Here is a 19,866-nt window from a genome sequence, read left to right on the forward strand (position 1 = left end):
ATTGGAACACAGCTTTGCCCACTGATGCACTGACTGTGGCTGTTCTCACACTATAGCAGCAGGGTTGACTGCAGCAGAGACAGCAGGCCTGCAAAGCCCAGCATAGTTACTCTCTGGCTCTTTACAGAAAAATTTTACTGACCCCTGAACTAGAATGTGAAAGACAGTTCTCAAAGAACACTGCTGTGTGTTTAGGGCTTCAGTAAAGTTGTCATGCGAAAAATGAATTAATTCTTAGTAAAGACAGCTCCCTTTGACTTGGATCTTCCCACTTGACAAAGTAAAATAAAGTTTAATTCTTCAGAGAAGGAGCTACACGTAGGTCACATTGTACTTACTTTATGACACGTGAAACTGATTTCTGAGTACCCAGGGGATGACAGCTCAGTGATCAGAGGCAAGCCTCTCTGACCTTTTTACTATTTAAACTGTAGTTTCTCAGATGAGACATGTCATTTATGTTAAACCTTTATAGATCAGTTATTAACAGAGAGTACGAAATTTCTACTCAAGTTCCAAGCTGTAAGTTAAACAGATTGGAACTAAAACTAAAGGAATCCAAATTACACGTTAGTTTTATTACAAAAGGATTGTTTTATCCTGAGACAATTGTTATAAACGAAATTCAGCTGTGTCCCTATGGCTTCCACAGCTCAAACTTGATGGCATTTTGACGCCCAGATAGGTAGGTACCAGTGTCATCTGTACAAGAGGATTTTACTCAGATAAACCTTTGGTCACATTCAAGGGAAAAAAAAATGTGTGTGTGTGTGAGGGGGGTTTGTTGAGCTTTTTAATAACATGAGCTAATGTCTCTTAGGTAACCAAAGCTGTATATTCTTTGCCTAGAGGGCCAGGCCCGTGTTCGTTGGATGAACTGAGGAGAGCTTCTGTAGTCATTTGCTCTTGCAAGAAGAGCCGGCAGCACCTGTGGGTCGGGGGTTAAAGGAAAGGTACAATGTTCAACCGACAGTGAAGTCCCTGTCATGACCACAAAAAAAAAGGTATAAATGTCCCACGGACCTTAGCGTACAGTTGGCACGTGTTTTGAACTACAACTGAAACAGCACAGGCAAACTACTGCTTCTGAACTAGCAACTCACAAGTTTGTTATCAAAGCCCAAACTTTTAATCATATTCAGCCTCCGGCAGGTTATTAACAAAACATATTACTCAAAATTTACATATCATATTAGTAAGAACTGAATCTTAAAAGTAACATCTGGGAATTCCCTGGCGGTCCAGTGGTTAAGACTCCGAGCTTCCACTGCAGGGGGCACGGGTTCATTCGCTGGTCGGGGAACTAAGATCCTGCATGCCGCATGCCACGTGGCACAGCCAAAAGAAAAAAAAGGTAACATCTATTATTCCATGAACATGATGATGGTCTGTGAGTGGGACTGCCGGACAGTGTATAGTAACTAACATGCAAGATACTGACAGAATCAAACTTTGCAAGTGTGTAGCCTCTACTGACTAAGAATTAACTGTGTTTTTATATTTCTTCCTCAGAATGCCATGTAATAGTTCTTGAAGACTCTTTTTTTTTTTAAGTGAGAGTTAAAGTCTTATATAAAAAGTGATAATTCATATGTAGATTAATTTATATGACCAAGTAAAACAAGCATCTATAAATTACACAAATGAGTAAGAATGTGAATTTGAAAAATTTAATAAAGGATGAATTTCAGATATTAAAGGAAAACAACAAATTATTAGGTTCAAAAACTTTTAAAAACATTATAAAGTTTTATAAAAAGTCACAGAATACAAGTTAAATCAGTCAGGTATTTTGACTAACCTTGCAATTTACTACAAAAGTCAAGTATTACAAATGCTTGTGGATTTTTATTTATAGGAATTCCCTGAGGATTTCATTTCTACACATATCAAACCCCTTCACCATGTCCAATGTGAGCTGTTTTTTTGTAAAGTTCTCTCATTAGAGCTTAAGACATTTAAAATTGCTGTACCATTACCGAGTGATACTTCTTTATATAAAAATACAGATACATAAAACAAAATAGCACCTATCAATCATTTAGATTTTGGAAAGAAATGCAGCTTTTTAGTTAGCATTGAGGCAAAGCAGGGCACCTGCTTCTTTCCAATTGCACTTGGGTCTCTGCAGATGCCCACTCGGCGCTGAGAAACTTTCCTGTTCACCAGCGTGAGGAGTTCTGTGAACTCTAAGGAGGACCCGAATTTTCCCAGCATCTCGCACAAATCTTGAATGTACCATGAGCCATTCACAGTTTCCCGATGAGAATAATAACCTAAAAAAGATAGACAGGAGAGCCACTGAAGTTTTCTGGTCACTTACTGTGACAGAAAAACACCTTTAGAAAGTCTGAGTTCTTAAAACTCCTTGGAGAAGACTAAGATGTGCCGTGATACAGTTTTAAAAGTTTTCTCTGTTGACTATTCTCATGTGGGAAAAACGATTAATTCCATACAGTTCTATAAAAATAGGGTTAATGCTATGTAATTTTCTCCATTTCCTAAAAATTCCCAAGATAGTAGTAACCAGGCAATGATTTCTGAGACAAGCGATTAAGAGCAGAGAACAACTGTCATCAGAATAGTTTTCAACGTTTTCCGTGAGCGTTACCACAGAAGCAGTGTCACCATCAGTAACTGACATATTCTGCTGCTCATATTCAATATAATTAGCCTTGTAGCTTTCTTTAACATAGTTCTCAGGAAGGATTTTTCTGTAAGGTATTTTATCCTTTTAGATATCACTCTGATCACATGGCACAAAGAAGTCCATTAAGCCTCTGAGCTTCACGACCAAATCACATGCCCCATTAGAAGGACCTCAGCCAAGTCAAGCCCAGGTGAAACTTACAGGAACTTAGCCAAGAAAGCCAGTTATACATTTGTATCAAACACCCACACACCTTCTGCCACAGAGTAACACATGAGGAAGTCTGCTCCAGCAGGAAGTGCGTAAACTGAGGCTGCATCCACCTGGGTTAGGTTGACATCCAGCTTGCTGGTCTGATGATCCACTGCGTCCAAAGGGATGACTGGCACGTCGTGCTGGTTTCCCCGACATGCCTACGAGACAAGCAGGAAAATCCCTTCCTTTACCTACCTGTTCTTCCCAGTGCTTCACGTTCACAGTGAATGTGTGCTTCAGTTCGCCTCCACTGCAACATCAACAGAAGCCACTTTACAGGAGCTTCAGAAACAATGCATTCAGCTTTAGAGCAGGCCAAAGCTGACAGGTGTTTTTCCTACTTACGTTTTCCTATAGTTAATGCTGATTGAATGGTACACTGTAAAAGGGAGAGCATCTGTGTTTTACAGTTTCTTAGGGATTACCCACACCATGGCACCAAGAGTCACCCTTTCTTTTAAAAGCTATAGTATGTGCCTAAGTGTTTCTATATAATCAGGTAATGTATTCCCAGATTGGGTTTTCCTTGCCAAGAGGCCGCCATAAATTGTTAAGGGTCAAAATGACACCACATGACCTGGGAGGACATCTATTAATGTGCCTCCTGCCTTTTGCTCCTACTTTAAAGTGAGGGCTCAAATTCTTACTAATTCTGACTCACACAAGGGCTAACATTAATTTCTACTCAAATAACTATTATGGGCTGCATTTTGTCCCTCCCCGATTTATACACTAAGGACTTAAATATATAACCCCCAGTATTTCAAATGTGACTGTATTTGCTGATGTGGCCTTTAAAGAGATAGTTAAGGTAAAATCAGGTCCTATTGGTGGGCCCTAACCCACTATGACTGGCATCCTTATAAAAAGAGACCAGGACACAGACATGCACAGAGGAAAGACCATGTGAACAGAAGCCACCTCCCAGGCAAGGAGAGAGGCCTCAGAAGAAATCAACCCTGCTGACACCTTGATCTCAGACTTCTAACCTCCAGAACCGTAAGAAAATACATTTCTCTTGTCTAAGCTACCCAGTTTGTGTACAGGCAGACCTCAGAGATATTGCAGATTCGGTTCCAGACTGCAGCAACACAGTTGAGTATTGCAATAAAGTGAGTCACATGGATTTTTGGTTTCCCAGTGCATATAAAAGTTATGTTTACACTATACTGTAGTCTATTAAGTGTGCAATAGCATTATGTCTAAAAGTACAGACCTTAATTAAAAATACTTTATTGCTAAAAAATGCTAACCATCACCTGAGTCTTCAGCTAGTCATAATCCTTTTGCAATAGTAATGTCAAAATCACAGTCATAACAAATATAATGAAAAAGCTTGAAATATGAAAATTACCAAAATATGACACAGAAGTGAAGTGAGCAAATGCAGTTGGAAAAATGGCATCAACACAGGGTTGCCACAAACCTTCAATTTGTTTAAAAAAAAAAACACTATCTTCAAAGTGCAATAAAGTGAGGTATGCCTGTACTTTGTTCTAGGAGCCCCGGTAAACTTAATACAGTGCTCTTAACAAGATTCTGCTGTAGTATTATAAATGCATTCATCAGTTCTGAAATGGTTGAAGAATTAGAAGCTTTAAAAGAAACAGTTCGGATGGATTTCAGAGTTATATAAATAGAAGATCCCTAATATCCTATTTTTTACAGGAAGATTTTGATCTTATATAGTATTACCAGGCTTATTTTCAGACCTTATTTTCAACTGTCTTCCTAAATGGAATGTAGAACACATGGAACTCAGTGCCATCACTTGCCAAATCAACTGCAGCAAGAATAAGAGCCAGACTTTACCGGGGGCCTGCCGTGTGCCAGGCACTGTTCGAAGTGTTTTTCATGTTAGGCCAGATCATTTTATCCTCTCAGCCACCCCATGAGCCAGTGCTATTTTATCCCTGTGTCACAGATGAAGAACCTGAGGCATAGAGAAATGAAATAACTTGGCAAAACATTTTCCTCCTTTGTGGCCCATGAGTTATTTCCAATTCTCCTGTCTGACAGTGCTGGCCACTCCCTTTTTCATGAGCAGTCTCACTTGTCATTTCTTTTTTTTTTTAATATTTATTTATATTTTGGCTGCGACGGGTCTTCGTTGCTGTGCGCAGGCGGGCTTTTCTCTCTAGTTTTGCCGAGCAGGGGCTACTCTTTGTTGCCGTGTGCAGGCTTCTCATTGCGGTGGCTTCTCTTGCCACGGAGCACAGGCTCTATGCGCGCGAGCTTCAGTAGCTGTGGTGCGTGGGCTCAGTAGTTGTGGCTCGCGGGCTCTAGAGCGCAGGCTCAGTAGTTGTGGTACACAGGCTTAGTTGCTCCGCAACTTGCAGGATCTTAGTTCCCCGACCAGGGATTGAACTCGGGGCCCTGGCAGTGAGAGCACTAAGTCCTAACCTCTGGACTGCCATGGAATTCCCTCTACACTCGTTTTGCAGGCTATACTTGACATGGGGAAACTCATCTACTCCCATGCCTTCCAGTACCACCCACCCATCCCCTCATTACTCCCAAACTTACTTCTCTAAGCCGGGCTGCCTGTCTCAAGTTCTAGACCTGTATCTCCAATGACATGTCTCACAGACACCCCAGTGCAGCTGTCCAAACATGAAACCAGGGAGTCATCCTTGACTTTTTTTTTTTTTAAGCCCCCCTACTCCCTTCCTCAAGGTACGGCAGGGTGTGAAACGTGGCTGTGTCCCCCATGCCGTTCATGGAAATAGAGGATTGCAGCCCTGGAACGTGAGGAATTCCCTTTTTTGTTCAGAATCCTTATTGAGGTACCAAATGATGTTATTCAAGCCCCCAAATATTTTTATCCCTAATACCAGTTTGGCAGTGGGTAACCGCATCTTGGCCTAAGGGAAAATGTGAAAGGACGAAGATGTGAAAGGACGAAGCAAGCTAGGACTAGAAGTCTTTATGCCCACATTCTTCCCACCAGCTAGCACGCTCTCCAGCCCCCAAACCAACCCTGGTCTTAACAGGTGGCCCTGCACTGCACTTGCCCACCAGCAGGTGCTCGTCCAGCGGCTCTGCCTTGACACTGGGCTGGGCCAGGGAGCAGCACATTCGTTATTTTGAGTCATTTCCAATGTCAATCCAAGTAATAAAGATACTGAGAATCTTTATGTTAAGAAAGAATTACTAACAGCTCAAACTGCGACTCTGGCTAGGATTCAAAAAGGGCCTTTCCAATTTACTGGAGAAAGTTACTTCCGAAATCAGCTTTAGTTCTTTCTAGTCACATGTACAGAACCATGGCCTTGATAATTAAGACTATAACATAATCAGTCTTACCTGAATGATAAATATCTTGGGTTTTCCAACCAGGCTCTGACACTTGTCTCCTTTGAACAAGCCAGTCAGTGTCTGAATTTCAATCTTGGCATCATATGCATAGATGTGGTTGCCTTCACCGTGACTCAGGAAAACACACAAAAAGCAATCGGCGTCTACATGGCTAGCGGTTGATGCTAAAAAGGCACCCAAAAGTTACTCAGAAATGAAAATAAGGTGCTTATTATCTACATCTAAAAATTTAATTTACTAATATTAGAATAAAGTTACATACATACAATTGAGGGAGGGGGAAAATTTGTTATAATATAAAATGTCTGTAATGAAACAACTTAGAATTTAATCAAGCAATAATTTATACCATACTATATCTGATTTTTTAAAAATCCAAATTATTACAGTTCAAAGTAATAGAGGTGAACAGATTTTGTTAGCTCTCCTAAAACACAGAATAATGGCATGGAAAACCTAAAGGGATTATTGTGGGGAACGCCCTTAAAAGATCCAAGTCATTTTGGCAATATAAGTTTCTTTGAATCAGCAGAGACCTTCTGGAAAGACCCCAAAACTACTACATAACACCTCCCTACGTGTCGCTGCACCTCCAAGGTGTGCAGCACCTTCACTATATATCCGCGGCGCTCAGAGCTTCCGAAAGAGTATTAAGACAGGAGAGTGATGTCCTCCAAAGCTGAGGAGCAAGCAAAGTAGAAAACCTGGTAAGCAGCCAGTTGAAATTATTTACAGGTTAAAGAAGAACTCTTCCTCAAAAAATTAAAAATAGAACTACTGTATCCTGCACTTCCACTTCTGGGTATTTATCCAAAGACAACAAAAATGCTCATTTGAAAAGATATATGAACCCTCATATTCATTGCAGCAATTATTACAATAGCCAAGATATGGAAGCAACCTAAATGTCCAACAGTGGATGAATGGATAAAAAAGACGTGTGTATATACAGGGGCTTACCATTCAGCCATTAAGAAAAGAAATCTCGCCATTTGCAACAACATGACTGAATCCTGAGAGCATTATGCTAAGTGAGGGAAGGCAGAGAAAGACATGGTCTTGCTATATGTGGAATCCAAAACGCCAGCCAGCAAGCAGGCCCAACCTCAAAGATGCAGAGAAAAGACTGGTGGCTGCTGGGGCAGAGGCAGGGGTGGGGTGGGTGTGGCCAAATGGGGGAGGGGGCAGAGGTACTAACTTCCAGTTCCACAAATACATAAGTCCCAGGGACGTAACGGACAGCATGGTGACTGTAGTTAACAATACGGTATCGCATACTGGAAAGCTGCCGAGAGAGGAGAGCTTCAGAAGTCCTCATCACAAGAAAGGACAGTCTTTGTAAGTACGTACGGTGACAGACGGTCACCACACTTCCTGTGGTGACCGTTTCCCAGTGTATGCAAATACCAAATCACTATGCTGTATACCTGAAACTAATGTTATATGTCACTTATACCTCAATTTAAAAAAAAAGAGCTCGGAAGAAAGTTTAATTATGTAAATGTTATAATAGTCCTTTGACAAATTACTTAAAAATCCATGACATGTAGTGATTATTACAAACGTAAGTTGTGAATTTACCTACTACTGCATAGTGATGTAGAAATTAAGAGATAATGTAGCAGGAATGTACAGTGGAGAAAGGACAGCCTCTTCAATAAGTGGTGCTGGGAAAACTGGACAGGTACATGTAAAAGTATGAGATTAGATCACTCCCTAACACCATACACAAAAATAGGCTCAAAATGGATGAAAGACCTAAATGTAAGGCCAGAAACTATCAAACTCTTAGAGGAAAACATGGGCAGAACACTCTATGACATAAATCACAGCAGGATCCTTTTTGACCCACCTCCTAGAGTAATGGAAATAAAAACAAACAAATGGGACCTAATGAAACTTGAAAGCTTTTGCACAGCAAAGGAAACCATAAACAATACCAAAAGACAACCCTCAGAATGGGAGAAAATATTTGCAAATGAAGCAACTGACAAAGGATTAATCTCCAAAATTTACAAGCAGCTCGTGCAGTTCAATATCAAAAAAACAAACAACCCAATCCAAAAATGGGCAGAAGACCTAAATAGACATTTCTCCAAAGAAGATATACAGACTGCCAACAAACACATGAAAGAATGCTCAACATCATTAATCATTAGAGAAATGCAAGTCAAAACTACAATGAGGTACCACCTCACACTGGTCAGAATGGCCATCATTAAAAAATCTACAAACAGTAAATGCTGGAGAGGGTGTGGAGAAAAGGGAACCCTCCTACACTGTTGGTGGGAATGTAAATTGATACAGCCACTGTGGAGAACAGTATGGAGGTTCCTTTAAAAACTACAAATAGAACTACCATATGACCCAGCAATCCCACTACTGGGCATATACCCTGAGAAAACCATAATTCAAAAAGAGTCATGTACCAAAATGTTCATTGCAGCTCTATTTACAATAGCCCAGAGATGGAAACAACCTAAGTGTCCATCATCAGATGAATGGATAAAGAAGATGTGGCACATATATACAATGGAATATTACTCAGCCATAAAAAGAAATGAAATTGAGCTATTTGTAATGAGGTGGATAGACCTAGAGTCTTGTCATACAGAGTGAAGTAAGTCAGAAAGAGACAAATACCGTATGCTAACACATATATATGGAATTTAAGGGAAAAAAAAAATGTCATGAAGAACCTAGGGGTAAGACAGGAATAAAGACACAGACCTACTAGAGAATGGACTTGAGGATATGGGGAGGGGGAAGGGTAAGCTGTGACAAAGCGAGAGAGAGGCATGGACATATATACACTACCAAACGTAAGGTTGATAGCTAGTGGGAAGCAGCTGCATAGCACAGGGAGATCAGCTCGGTGCTTTGTGACCCCCTAGAGGGGTGGGATAGGGAGGGTGGGCAGGAGGGAGGGAGACGCAAGAGGGAAGAGATATGGGAACATATGTATATATATAACTGATTCATTTTGTTGTAAAGCAGAAACTAACCATTGTAAAGCAATTATACTCCAATAAAGATGTTAAAAAAAAAGAGATAATGTATATAAATCAACAGTATTATGAAACCAGTAAAAAACTTGGGTATGGAAGGAGTCAATTAAAAAATGACTACCCAGCATCTGTAGTATTTGCATTTTTGGCTTTTAATTGCCAAATGAAAAGATCATTTTATTCATTTCTAGAGTAATAGACTGTATCTTTGGAGGCACAATACTTTGCAAAGGTCTCTAAATCTGGTAGGTAGCACAATCAGAGAGGCACAACCAGAACCTATAACCCATGCTAAATTAATTGACAAGGCTTTTTCACAGTACGGTTAATTATTTGGACCTGTCTTTACACATAGGATAATTGAAAACTACTCAATCCCATCAGAGGAATATGAATAAGAAAACTATTGATACCTACCCTCGTGAATTCTGAGCAGTAGTTCTTCTGCTTTAAGATCATCAAAGCATTTCACTTCAAATCCTAGATCTGAAAACCTGGAGATGATAAATTAAATTGGATGTTAGCTTATGAGCTATTCAGAGCTGTCACACACCCCTAATTATTTAAGGAATCTATACACATTTTTATGACATATAAATTGACTTTTCTTTAGAGAGAAAGAAAAATCAAATATGACAATGATCATTGTCCTTGATAACCCTCGGTAGGAAGGGATTTGTTCATGATAACTGGTTTAAGTTACAATGCTGCCATCTACTATGCAGACAGACTTACAACAATGCAAAGAGTGTTAACATTTAATAGAACAGGATTGGGGGGAAATTCAGGCAAGTTCTTAAGGGAGGCTGTGCCCAAATGAGGTTCATCCTCAAATACTCTTGCTCTGTTATTTCATCAGTGTGGACAAGTTTTGATAAGTAGTTATCACTTAAATATCTCACCATCTCGACATATAGATCAAACCATACTACCTGCGCTTAAGATTGTCTCTGTCGGCGCTGGTGCCCTGCCTGTCTGGTAGGGTTAAGTGCCAGAAGAACCTCTCATGATTGAAGATTAAAGCAATTCCTCTCCTCTTGTGGTTCATTTTGTACGTTTCTGCCGGATCAAACACTTCTCTGTTAATGAAAAGTTTTAAAAACAATCACTTAAGTCATATTAAATAACGAGCTCCTCCAAGCCCAAGGTCAACATATAGAGTAGATAGAGGTCTGCTGCATCCACCTCCTCTGCTAGGCGGACAGACCACTGGTGTGCCCCAGGGAAGCCTCCCAGCCACACTGGCAAGGAAAGTCCTGAAATATTGGGTGGACCAAAAAGTTCCTTCGGAATTTAAGTAAAAGACAGACACATTTTCCATCTTCACCAAGAACTTTATTGAACAACATATTTACCGTTTTGTTGCACTACCTTCTGCCATTTTTCAGGCAACTTCAATTCCATCTTCTCAAAACTTTTTATCTTTTTGAGCAAAGAACTGTTCCAGGTGCCTTTTACAGTCTACCGGGGAACTGAAATTTTTTTCCATTAAGAGAATTTTGTAAAGACTGAAATAAATGGAGATCTGAAGGTGCGATGTCTGGTGAATACGGCAGATGAATCAGAACTTCCCAGCCAAGCTGTAACAGTATTTGCCTGGTCATCAGAGGAACATGCAGTCTTGCGTTATCCTGATGGGAGATTAGGCATTTTCTGTTGACTAATTCTGGACGCTTTCATCGAGTGCTGTTTTCAGTTGGTCTAACTGGGGGCAGTACTTGTTGAAACGAATCGTTTGGTTTTCCGGAAGGAGCTCATAATACAGAACTCCCTCCCGATCCCACCACAGACACAACATCACCTTCTTTGGAATGAAGACCAGCCTTTAGTGTGGTTGATGGTGGTTCATTTCGCTTGCCCCACGATCTCTTCCATTCCACGTTATTGCACAGTATCCACTTTTCATCGCCCGTCACAATTTGTTTTAAAAATGGAACGTTTTCATTACGTAAAGAATCGCATGTGGAAATACGGTCAGGAAGGTTTTTTTTACTTGACTTATGTGGAACCCAAACATCAAAGTGACTGACATAACCAAGCTGGTGCAGATGATTTTCAGTGCTTGATTTGGGTATTCTGAGTATGTCGGCTATCTCCCGAGTGGTAGAACGTTGACTGTGCTCAATTAATGTCTCGATTTGATCGCTATCAACTTCAACTGGTCTACCTGACCGTGGAGCATCGTCCAGCGAGCAATCTGCAGCACGAAACTTTGCAAACCACTTCTGACACGTTCGATCAGTCACAGCACCTTCTCCATAGGCTGCACAAATCTTTTTTTGCGTTTCGGTTGCATTTTTACCTTTCTTGAAACAATAAAGCATAATATGTTGGAAATGTTGCTTTTTTCCTTCCATCTTCCATATTAAAATGGCTACACAAAAATTCACCAAGTTTGATAAGTCTTTTTTCAAATGCATGCTGATATGACGGCTGTCACAATACAATCTAACAAAATTGTTTTGAATGAAGTTAAAGACAACTAAGTGCTACTAGAGCCATCGAACGGAAAAAAGCGAACAAGCTTTTTGGCCCACCCAGTATTCCTGTACCAACGGGTAACAGCAGCCATGCTGAGCACCCCTACGCCCACCCCAATCCCTCTGCATGGGTGTCTTTCCCCCAGGTCTCCAGGAGTCAGCGACCAAGGACAACGGCCTGGCCCAGGCCTAGCCCCAGGGCCCATGCCATCCCAATTGTTCAGTATTTTGAACCTCAGTCTAGGTCCCTTCACAGCCAGGGGCAGCACACCTATACTACCCTGCACATCTACAAACCAACCCTCCAAATGCTAAAACCTGACATTCTCAGTTCTGCTTTCTAGCTCCCAGGTCCCTTTCTTGCTTTGATTTCTGTAGGCTGATCATGATCAAAGGAAAAGACCTTTACTGGTAAAGAGCACATTTTTACCTCGTAGGGAAGGCATCTGTTTCTGTCATGTTTTGCTCACCTATTAAAAAAAAGTTGGGTTTTGTTAATATACTTTTTGACTTACGGTCATAAAACACATCAGGAACTCCCAGCTGCCTTGACTCCTATACTCTTAAGCCCCTTCTGTCTTGGTTAGTTTAAAGGTCAAAGTACGTGAGAAGGAGTAAGGGAGAAGGAAGGGAAAGTGCTATGAATAATAAACAAATTAGAGTGGCATGGACTTATATACACTACCAAATGTAAAACAGATAGCAAGTGAGAAGCAGCTGCATAGCACAGGGAGATCAGCTCGGTGCTTTGTGACCACCTAGAGGGGTGGGATAGGGAGGGTGGGAGGGAGGGAGATGCAAGAGGGAGGGGATATGGGGATATATGTATACGTATAGCTGATTTACTTTGTTATAGAGCAGAAACTAACACACCATTGTAAAGCAACTATACTCCAATAAAGATGTTAAAAAAATAAATAACTATAAATTAACAGCTCAATTTTTTCTCACCCCCAACTCTTACATGCAAAATAAAACAGATTAGAAATGGAGAAAATTTTAAAAAAATTTTTTAATGGAGAAAATATTACTCAAACACATTCGTTGCAAAATATGTCTAAAGTAACAAATGTAGCTCTGTGATTATGCAGCTCAAATGAAATATGAAATTGCTTGATATTGCAGAAAATGTTTTTGCAAATATTCTCTGAAACAGAGAAGGGATTAAGTCAAGCAAGAGAACGGAACAGAGCGTGGTTAATACTGGATTACCCTGCCACCTGGAAGAGGTAGACGTTTGGTGGAGGAAGGGAAAGGGCAAAGGCTCAGACTTTGATCTCCTGAATGACACATGTGCACTTACGACCCTGCCCTCTGCTCCTGACCCACGAACAGACTTCCCCACCCCCGAGACAGCCTCTCACTGAATCCCTCTCTACTCCCGGGAACAGTGCTGTGCAACACAGCTCTCTGCAATGACAGAATTCCCTACACCAGAGCTGTCCCATAGGGCAGCCACTGGCCACATGTGGTCTTGAGCACTTGAAATGTGGCTAGTGTAACTGACGAACTCAGTTAATTAAATTCATTTAAACGTGTGGCCCGTGGCTTCTGTATTGGACAGCACAGTCAGTCTAAGCATCTTCTACAAGAAGGGCCCATACGCTCATAAATCTGTTTTTACCTGATAAACTTAAGAGCTTAAGAGGGGAGGGGAGAGAAGGTAATACAATATCAACAGTAGAGCAAGATGCACCTCTCAGTTGAGGTCTTTGAAGGAAGCGCAACAGACCCTCAGGGTAGACTCCTACCCATCATCTCCTAGTCAAGAGGGTGGGGTCCCCCTCTCTCCTTGGAGTCTTCTCCCTGACGCCTGACTGTTCTAACCTCGCGTCTCCTCACTGACAAAAATCCGCCCAGGGAGGGAGGATGAGGTGAGATGGGGAATTCAACTCCAGGGCCCTTTACCAGTCACTCTCAGCCTGTTCCTCACGTAATGCACCCAGCATTCCAGCCAAGACCCCACAGCGGCCTTCCCCTTCCCCTGTGCCATAGGCCCCAATCAGTTTTTCTTAACCTTTTGCATCAGTTCCTGGCCTGGGTGATAAAATGCAGATTCCTGGATCCTAACCCCGACTTACAGAATCAGAATCCTGGGAAAGGTGACAATCTGCATTTTTAACAAGGTGATTTTTACTCACACCAAAGATGAGTCAAAAGCAGCCTCTAGTGCATCCTCCCCACGCTCCCAAAGTTTCTGTGCGACCCCACATCTTGCTCTAAGGTGGATACTTCATATTCCACACCCTGCTTTACTAGGAATACTTCCTACCAAGCACTCCTCTATCCAGGGGGACTTCCCTACTGTACAGCTGCTCTACTGGGGGATTTCCTACTCCACACAGTATTCTAAAAGGGATCCCACCGACTCCACCCACTGCTCTACTGAGGTTACATGGTAGCTCATACACTGTTCCACCAGAACACTTCCTCCTCCACACACTGATGCTGGGGATACTTCCTGCTGTACACGCTGTCCTCCCAGGGACAGTACTTACTCCACACACTTCTCTACTAGAACACTTGCTGCTCTGCACACTCAACACTGGGGATACTTCCTACCACGCACAGTGCTCTCCAGGGATCCACAAACTCCTCTACCCAGAATACTTCCTGTACCACACACCAGTCTACCATGAAACCTCCAGCCCTACTCCACTACCAGGGCACTTCCTTCTCCACACACTGCTCTACTGGGGACACGTCCTACCCCACACACTGCTGTACAGCTGATGCTCCCTAATGAGACACCCCTCTACTTGGGATGCTGACCCAGTGAGCATACGGCTCTCTGGAGGATACTTCCGAGTCCACAGTTATGCCCAGGATACCTCCTCCTACACACCCCGTTCTACCAGGGTTACTTCCGGTGCCACACACTGTTCTACCCGGGAGACAGAAATTGCTCTACTCGGAATACTTCCGACTGCACACAGTGATAAACCGGGATGCTTCGTGGTCCACACACTGCTCTGCTACGGATACTTCGACTCCACGTACTGCCCTACCTAGGACACAACCTATTCCACACCATGCTCTATCCTGGAGACTTCCTACTTCACACACTGATCTACCAAGGTTACCTGGAAGCACCCACACACCGCTCTCCCCGGGACACGTCCTACTCTTCTTACTCTACAGATCACTCTACCCAGAATTCTCCCCACTCCACACACTGCTCTACGGAGGATACTTCCTTCTCCGCACACTTTCCACCGGCGATACTTCTGGCTCCACTCAGTGCTCGCCCGAGGATACATCCTACCTTTCCTACTCCACACACTGCTCTCTGTGACATACTGCTTACTAGGACGGGGCTCCACCGGAGCAGAGTTCCTTAATAGAGAGACCTCTTTACCGGGATACCCCCTCCTCAACAGCGCTGTGCCCAGGGACACTTCCCTCCTGCACTCAGTGCTCACCTAGGACACTTCCTGCCCCACGCACGGCTCCACTGAATGTACATCCTACGCTTCCCACTCCACAAACAGCCATACCCAGAATGCTTCCTACTCCACACGCTGTTCTCCTGGGATACTTCCCACTCCACACGGCTCTATGGCATGCTTCCTACTAAGACTCCCCGCTACTCAGGGATGCTGCCCTTCTGAACACACTGCTCTTTGAGCGCATAAACTCCTCCACCCAGAAGATTTCCTACAACGCACTGATACATCATACTTTCTAGTCCACACACTGCTCCCCCTGGGACACCTCCCACTTCTGACAGTGCTCCATTGGGGATACTTCTACACCCTGCTCTTCCTGGGCTACATCCTACTCACACACTGTTCTAACTGGGATTCCTCCTGCCCCACAATTGCTCTCCCCCGAAGAGCTCCACACCCTGTCTACCGGGGTACCTTCCTGCTCCCCACACTGCCCTACCAGAGCAGTGCAGGGTTTTCTCTCCTTCCATTTTCAAAAGCTTTTGTTCCAGGAGCCTTTTAATAACCTCACGTGCTTATCATTAAACCACTTATACAATAAAGAAATAGAACCACTCAAACTAAACACATGAAATCCCTATCTGAAAGCCAATCACCTCCTTCACCCGCCAAGAACATGCACAGGCTGGAGAGCACCTGAGTCTCTTCTGTGATGCCCAGAGCAGTAGCAGACCCGGCAGTTCACCTCTCCCAGCTTTTGCACCTTGTTGGCTAGTGAGCCTAAGGCAGCTTGAAGTGTCCCTGGCGGAAGCTGTGCCAACTGGCCGGTCACCAAACTAACTCAAGACCTTGAGGGTGAAAGCACTGGAGAGGTACACCCGACTGGGTCTTTAAAGTTCCTTTTTCACAGTCTGAGGAAGGAGCTTCCCAATTCTCCTGGGCTGGATGTAATTTATGCTGTGCATTTGGGTCATCTCAAATACTGCCCTCAGCTTACAGACTTAGGAAAGATGGCCAGTTTTAAGTAGCTCAAGATTAATTTGTTTAAAATGACATTCAATTTCAAAGTAAACAGATAGGACAATCTCAGTGAGGCATTTTTTAAAGTTTTTTTTTTTTGTTGTCACTGTTAACATGATAGTTGTAGAAAGACACTGGGCTGTGAAAACTTCAGTTCTGATCCTCACAGGCTCTAACCTTCACTCTGCTATAAACAGGCACCCTGTATCCTGCAATACCAATTACTGACCAAGTCCAGCTGCCACTCTGTTCTAGCAGTTTGTTGAATCAGAACAGAAAGCTATGAAGACAGACATTAGAACTGAGGTTCCAACACTTTTCCTGGAGTTGATCAATTTTACCCTGCTTCCAGAGAACATACAATGCGACTCTGTCGCAGTCACTTTAAACTGCATGTACCCAGCAGACCAGCTTTCAGGAAGGGTGTGCTTTAACAAGTATCATCGTACTGCATGAGTACAAACAAACTGGCTCTGTTGACATGGAGAAAATAAATCTTAATGAGGGAGATACCCTATATAACATTTACAAATTCCTGTTCATCGGCAATCTTTTCATCAAAAATGGTTCCCAAAAAAAAAAAAAAAAAGGTTCCGCCACTAAACCTGACTCTTGACCTCTTCTCCCCTCTCCTTGCCTCTGATTTAAGCAATTTTCCTCTCCACCATAATGCAACCACGACCTCATTGCTCCTTAAACAAGTTTAATTTTTACAAAACCAATCAATCATTCCTTTTTCCTCCACACCTTAACCTGTCAATGCCCCCAGCTACCATTTGTTGATGGCGTGGCACTTTAGATAACTTTATCTCACTCTGCTCCACAGGCCCTGTGAGACAGAGAAAGTGCAAGAGATTTGTCCAAGGTCAGTGCCCTGGAGTTGGTACTGAAGACACCGTTCTGACTGTAGATTCCAAAGTCCCTACACTCCCTGTCACCATGTTAAAACCGCTCCCACCAGAAAGAGACCAAAAACCTTTCTAAACTAAGTGTTTGTTCATTTCTCCCAACTTCTTCAGCATCTACTGTTGTCATCTTCATTCACTGCAGTATCTATGAAAATCTACCCATATTCCCTATCAACAATTGGTTTATTAATCCTACTTTGAGTGACTCATGTCAGGCCTGGAACACACTGGAAAAGGGGTAGGGTGGGGATTGAAAAGGGAGCAAGTAGGAAAAGGAAGGAGTGGTGGGCGACATGCGGTGACTAGCGGTCCCTCAAGCATCCTGGACCCCTGCCCCAGCTTCCCACCCCTCACCACTGGTTCCAAAAGGGAAACGGCCACTGGACCTCGCACTGTCCATCAGGGTAATACCACTTCCTCCCGAACAACCATGGTGACTTTTACAACTTGCCTCTGGGGCAAAAGGCCTGTTTTGTGCGGCGAAGAATAAAAAGCTCTGAAATAAAGGCGCTCTGCATCGACTGACTGCCAGCGCTTCAAACCACCCCCAACTTTTTTTTTTTTTTTTACTATGGCCAGAATTTCTAAACCTTATCAGTAAAATAATAAGTGACAGGGAAGAACGTTCTAAAGCATGCGTTTTGCAGAAGATCATTTTGTAGAGAATAGTTACTGTGGCTTTAACTTAAATTCACGAACAACTGCAGGTTTCCTGGAGGCAGGAGAGCCATGGCGGCTGTGCAGCCGCCGACGCCTGGATTTCGTCTCCAGGTTCAGAGCGGGCAAGCCCGGGGGCCTCTCTGCCCGGGCACTGCCTCGGGCCGGTCACGCTCCATTGTTACTGCAGGCAACCACTTCTTTTAACTGAGAAGTGAGAAAACAAAACAAGATCCAACCTCCAAAAGTTAACTTTCTTATGACCAAGCGCAGTTAAAGTTTAAATAGCCCCGACGGCTAGAGAGAGATCAGCGCCCGGAGGACAAAAGCGGCCAGGGCACGCCCCAGCGCTCGGCGCCGCCACCAGGGACCGCAAGGAGGAGGCGGCTAGGTTCCCGAGTTGTTTTTCTGAGCCCAGAAACTAAGCTGCGCCCACCGGACCTGAGCGCTTCCCTCCAAGACCCTCAGCTTCTTCTGGCCGCCGAGCAAAACCGGAGGAGCCCGCGTCCCCGCCCCCGCACCCCCCCGGTACCCGCCGCCTACCTGCACCGCGAGCCCCGCGGAGCCCCGACACCGAACTCATCGCGGCAGAGCGCGCAGCACCGACGCCCGGGCGGCCTCCGCTTCCTGAAGCCGGGCTGCAGCCCCCGCCCCTTCCTCCACCCCGCCCCCGCCTCCGCTACCCCCGCGCCCTCGCTCCCTGCCCGCCGCCTGCCGGAGGGTGGGACGGGGTCGGTGGTGGCAGTGCCCCGCGCAGAGTTAAGGCCCCTTTCCGTCACGCGGAGTTCGCCGAGGCAAGAGCGCCCGGGCACGGCAGGGGACCCGGTCTCCTCCGCCTGGCGCCTTGGAGAGCCGAACCCTGCTGTTAGGGAGACGTCAGATTCCGTCCCGAGCACGAGCGGCGGCCCTGGGGTGGGAGGCTCCAGCCAACTGCAGATGACCCGCGGCAAGCACCACGCTCAAGCCCCGCCCCAAGCGTTTGCTCCTCCTCACTCCCTCAAAGGTGCAGGCGGTTGTGTTCCTGCTTCCCTAGTAGTCCTTTCTCCAGTACGAGTTATTGATAGGATTTGTAAGAATTTACAATACTTTAAAACGCTCTTTGTTTGTATAGCGGATTCGGGCCAAAGTAAACTAGATGCCACTCCAGGATTCTCAAATGTGGCTTTTATAAGTAGAGGTAATTCGGGGAAGGAATCATGCAGAAATTAGGAGACCGGACTCTGGGGTCTGTAGACTATGGCTTTTAACGACCCAGAGCATGTCTGTTACATTTAATTGAGCTCCTCTTCGGGTGGTTGGCTAGTGTGTAAATTTGCTTCAACGAACAACTCTGAATCGGAAGAAAAGGTGGCTTCCTCTCTCCCAACTTCTCTGGGTCTTGCCATTTAACAAGTAACCGACATCAGACTGGGGGAAAAATGTGTTAAGGCACCATTTCTAATACATTAAAGTAAGTATAAGGGATCCGTCTTCTATAAGCATCACCCCTTTATTGGGGAGGGAAAAATAAAATCTAACTTGGTAACTTTTCCTACATGTACTTGTGGACCATGCTTGGTCATTGAATAGATTATGAAATCAAAGGATTTTACTCCACGCCACTTACTGTTCAGTTCCTTGTAGGCATATTTCAGGAGTCCCTAGCTTTGTTCCTTATTCTGCGGTGAAGACATGGAGGATCGGTATCTCCCTCGCATGGTGGTTGTAACAACTGAGTTAAATCACTGTATTCAGAACAGTGCCTGGCTTGTGAAGAGCTCAATACATTTTTACTGCCACCACCTGAAGCTTATGGAAAGTAAAATTGGCCTTCTTACGGTTTCCCCATTACGAAGCAGTTGCTTAGTATGTAGGAGGTGCTCAATAAATATTTATCCATTGAATGAGCTTCAGGGTTTCAGCATATGCACTCTGGACTTTACCCAGTTTGAATGAGTTATCTGACCACCAGAGCTTTCCGGTCCTTCTGCCTGGTTTTCAGGGTCTCCTCTGCTTGAGCCCTGAAAACACTCCTTATATAGAAGTGGAACTCCAACTGGCTGACCTTCCATTTATCTGAAAGGAGCAGATGAAAGGAATTAATTTTTTCCCCCTAAGTGTCTTATCTCAGAATATTGTATTGCTTTTATAGCATGTGGTTATATATATTGTCTACCTTAAGAGATATAAATACAAAGCATT

At 43.8% G+C, this 19,866-nt stretch overlaps 1 protein-coding gene across 3 annotated transcripts; it reads right to left on the reverse strand.

Moving 5' to 3' along the window:
• Positions 1-1,361: 1,361 nt before the first annotated feature.
• CASP6 (caspase 6) lies at positions 1,362-18,311 on the reverse strand. 3 transcript variants are annotated; one of them, XM_060012879.1, is made up of 8 exons: positions 18,229-18,297; positions 17,728-17,892; positions 12,142-12,181; positions 10,164-10,310; positions 9,649-9,725; positions 6,212-6,387; positions 2,904-3,063; positions 1,362-2,276 (listed from the first exon to the last, which is right to left on the reverse strand). In XM_060012879.1, exons 3-8 carry the CDS (start codon positions 12,168-12,170, stop codon positions 2,038-2,040), a joined length of 828 nt encoding a protein of 275 aa, XP_059868862.1. In that variant the 5' UTR covers positions 12,171-12,181; positions 17,728-17,892; positions 18,229-18,297; the 3' UTR covers positions 1,362-2,037. The 3 variants fall into 3 exon arrangements, with proteins under 3 accessions (XP_059868862.1, XP_059868861.1, XP_059868860.1); XM_060012878.1 differs by having other exon boundaries at positions 17,702-17,892; XM_060012877.1 differs by lacking the exon at positions 17,728-17,892 and having other exon boundaries at positions 18,229-18,311.
• Between the last annotated feature and the right edge of the window lie 1,555 nt (positions 18,312-19,866).

This window comes from Delphinus delphis, chromosome 5 (genome assembly GCF_949987515.2).
Source record: "Delphinus delphis chromosome 5, mDelDel1.2, whole genome shotgun sequence".
Taxonomy (NCBI): domain Eukaryota; kingdom Metazoa; phylum Chordata; class Mammalia; order Artiodactyla; family Delphinidae; genus Delphinus; species Delphinus delphis.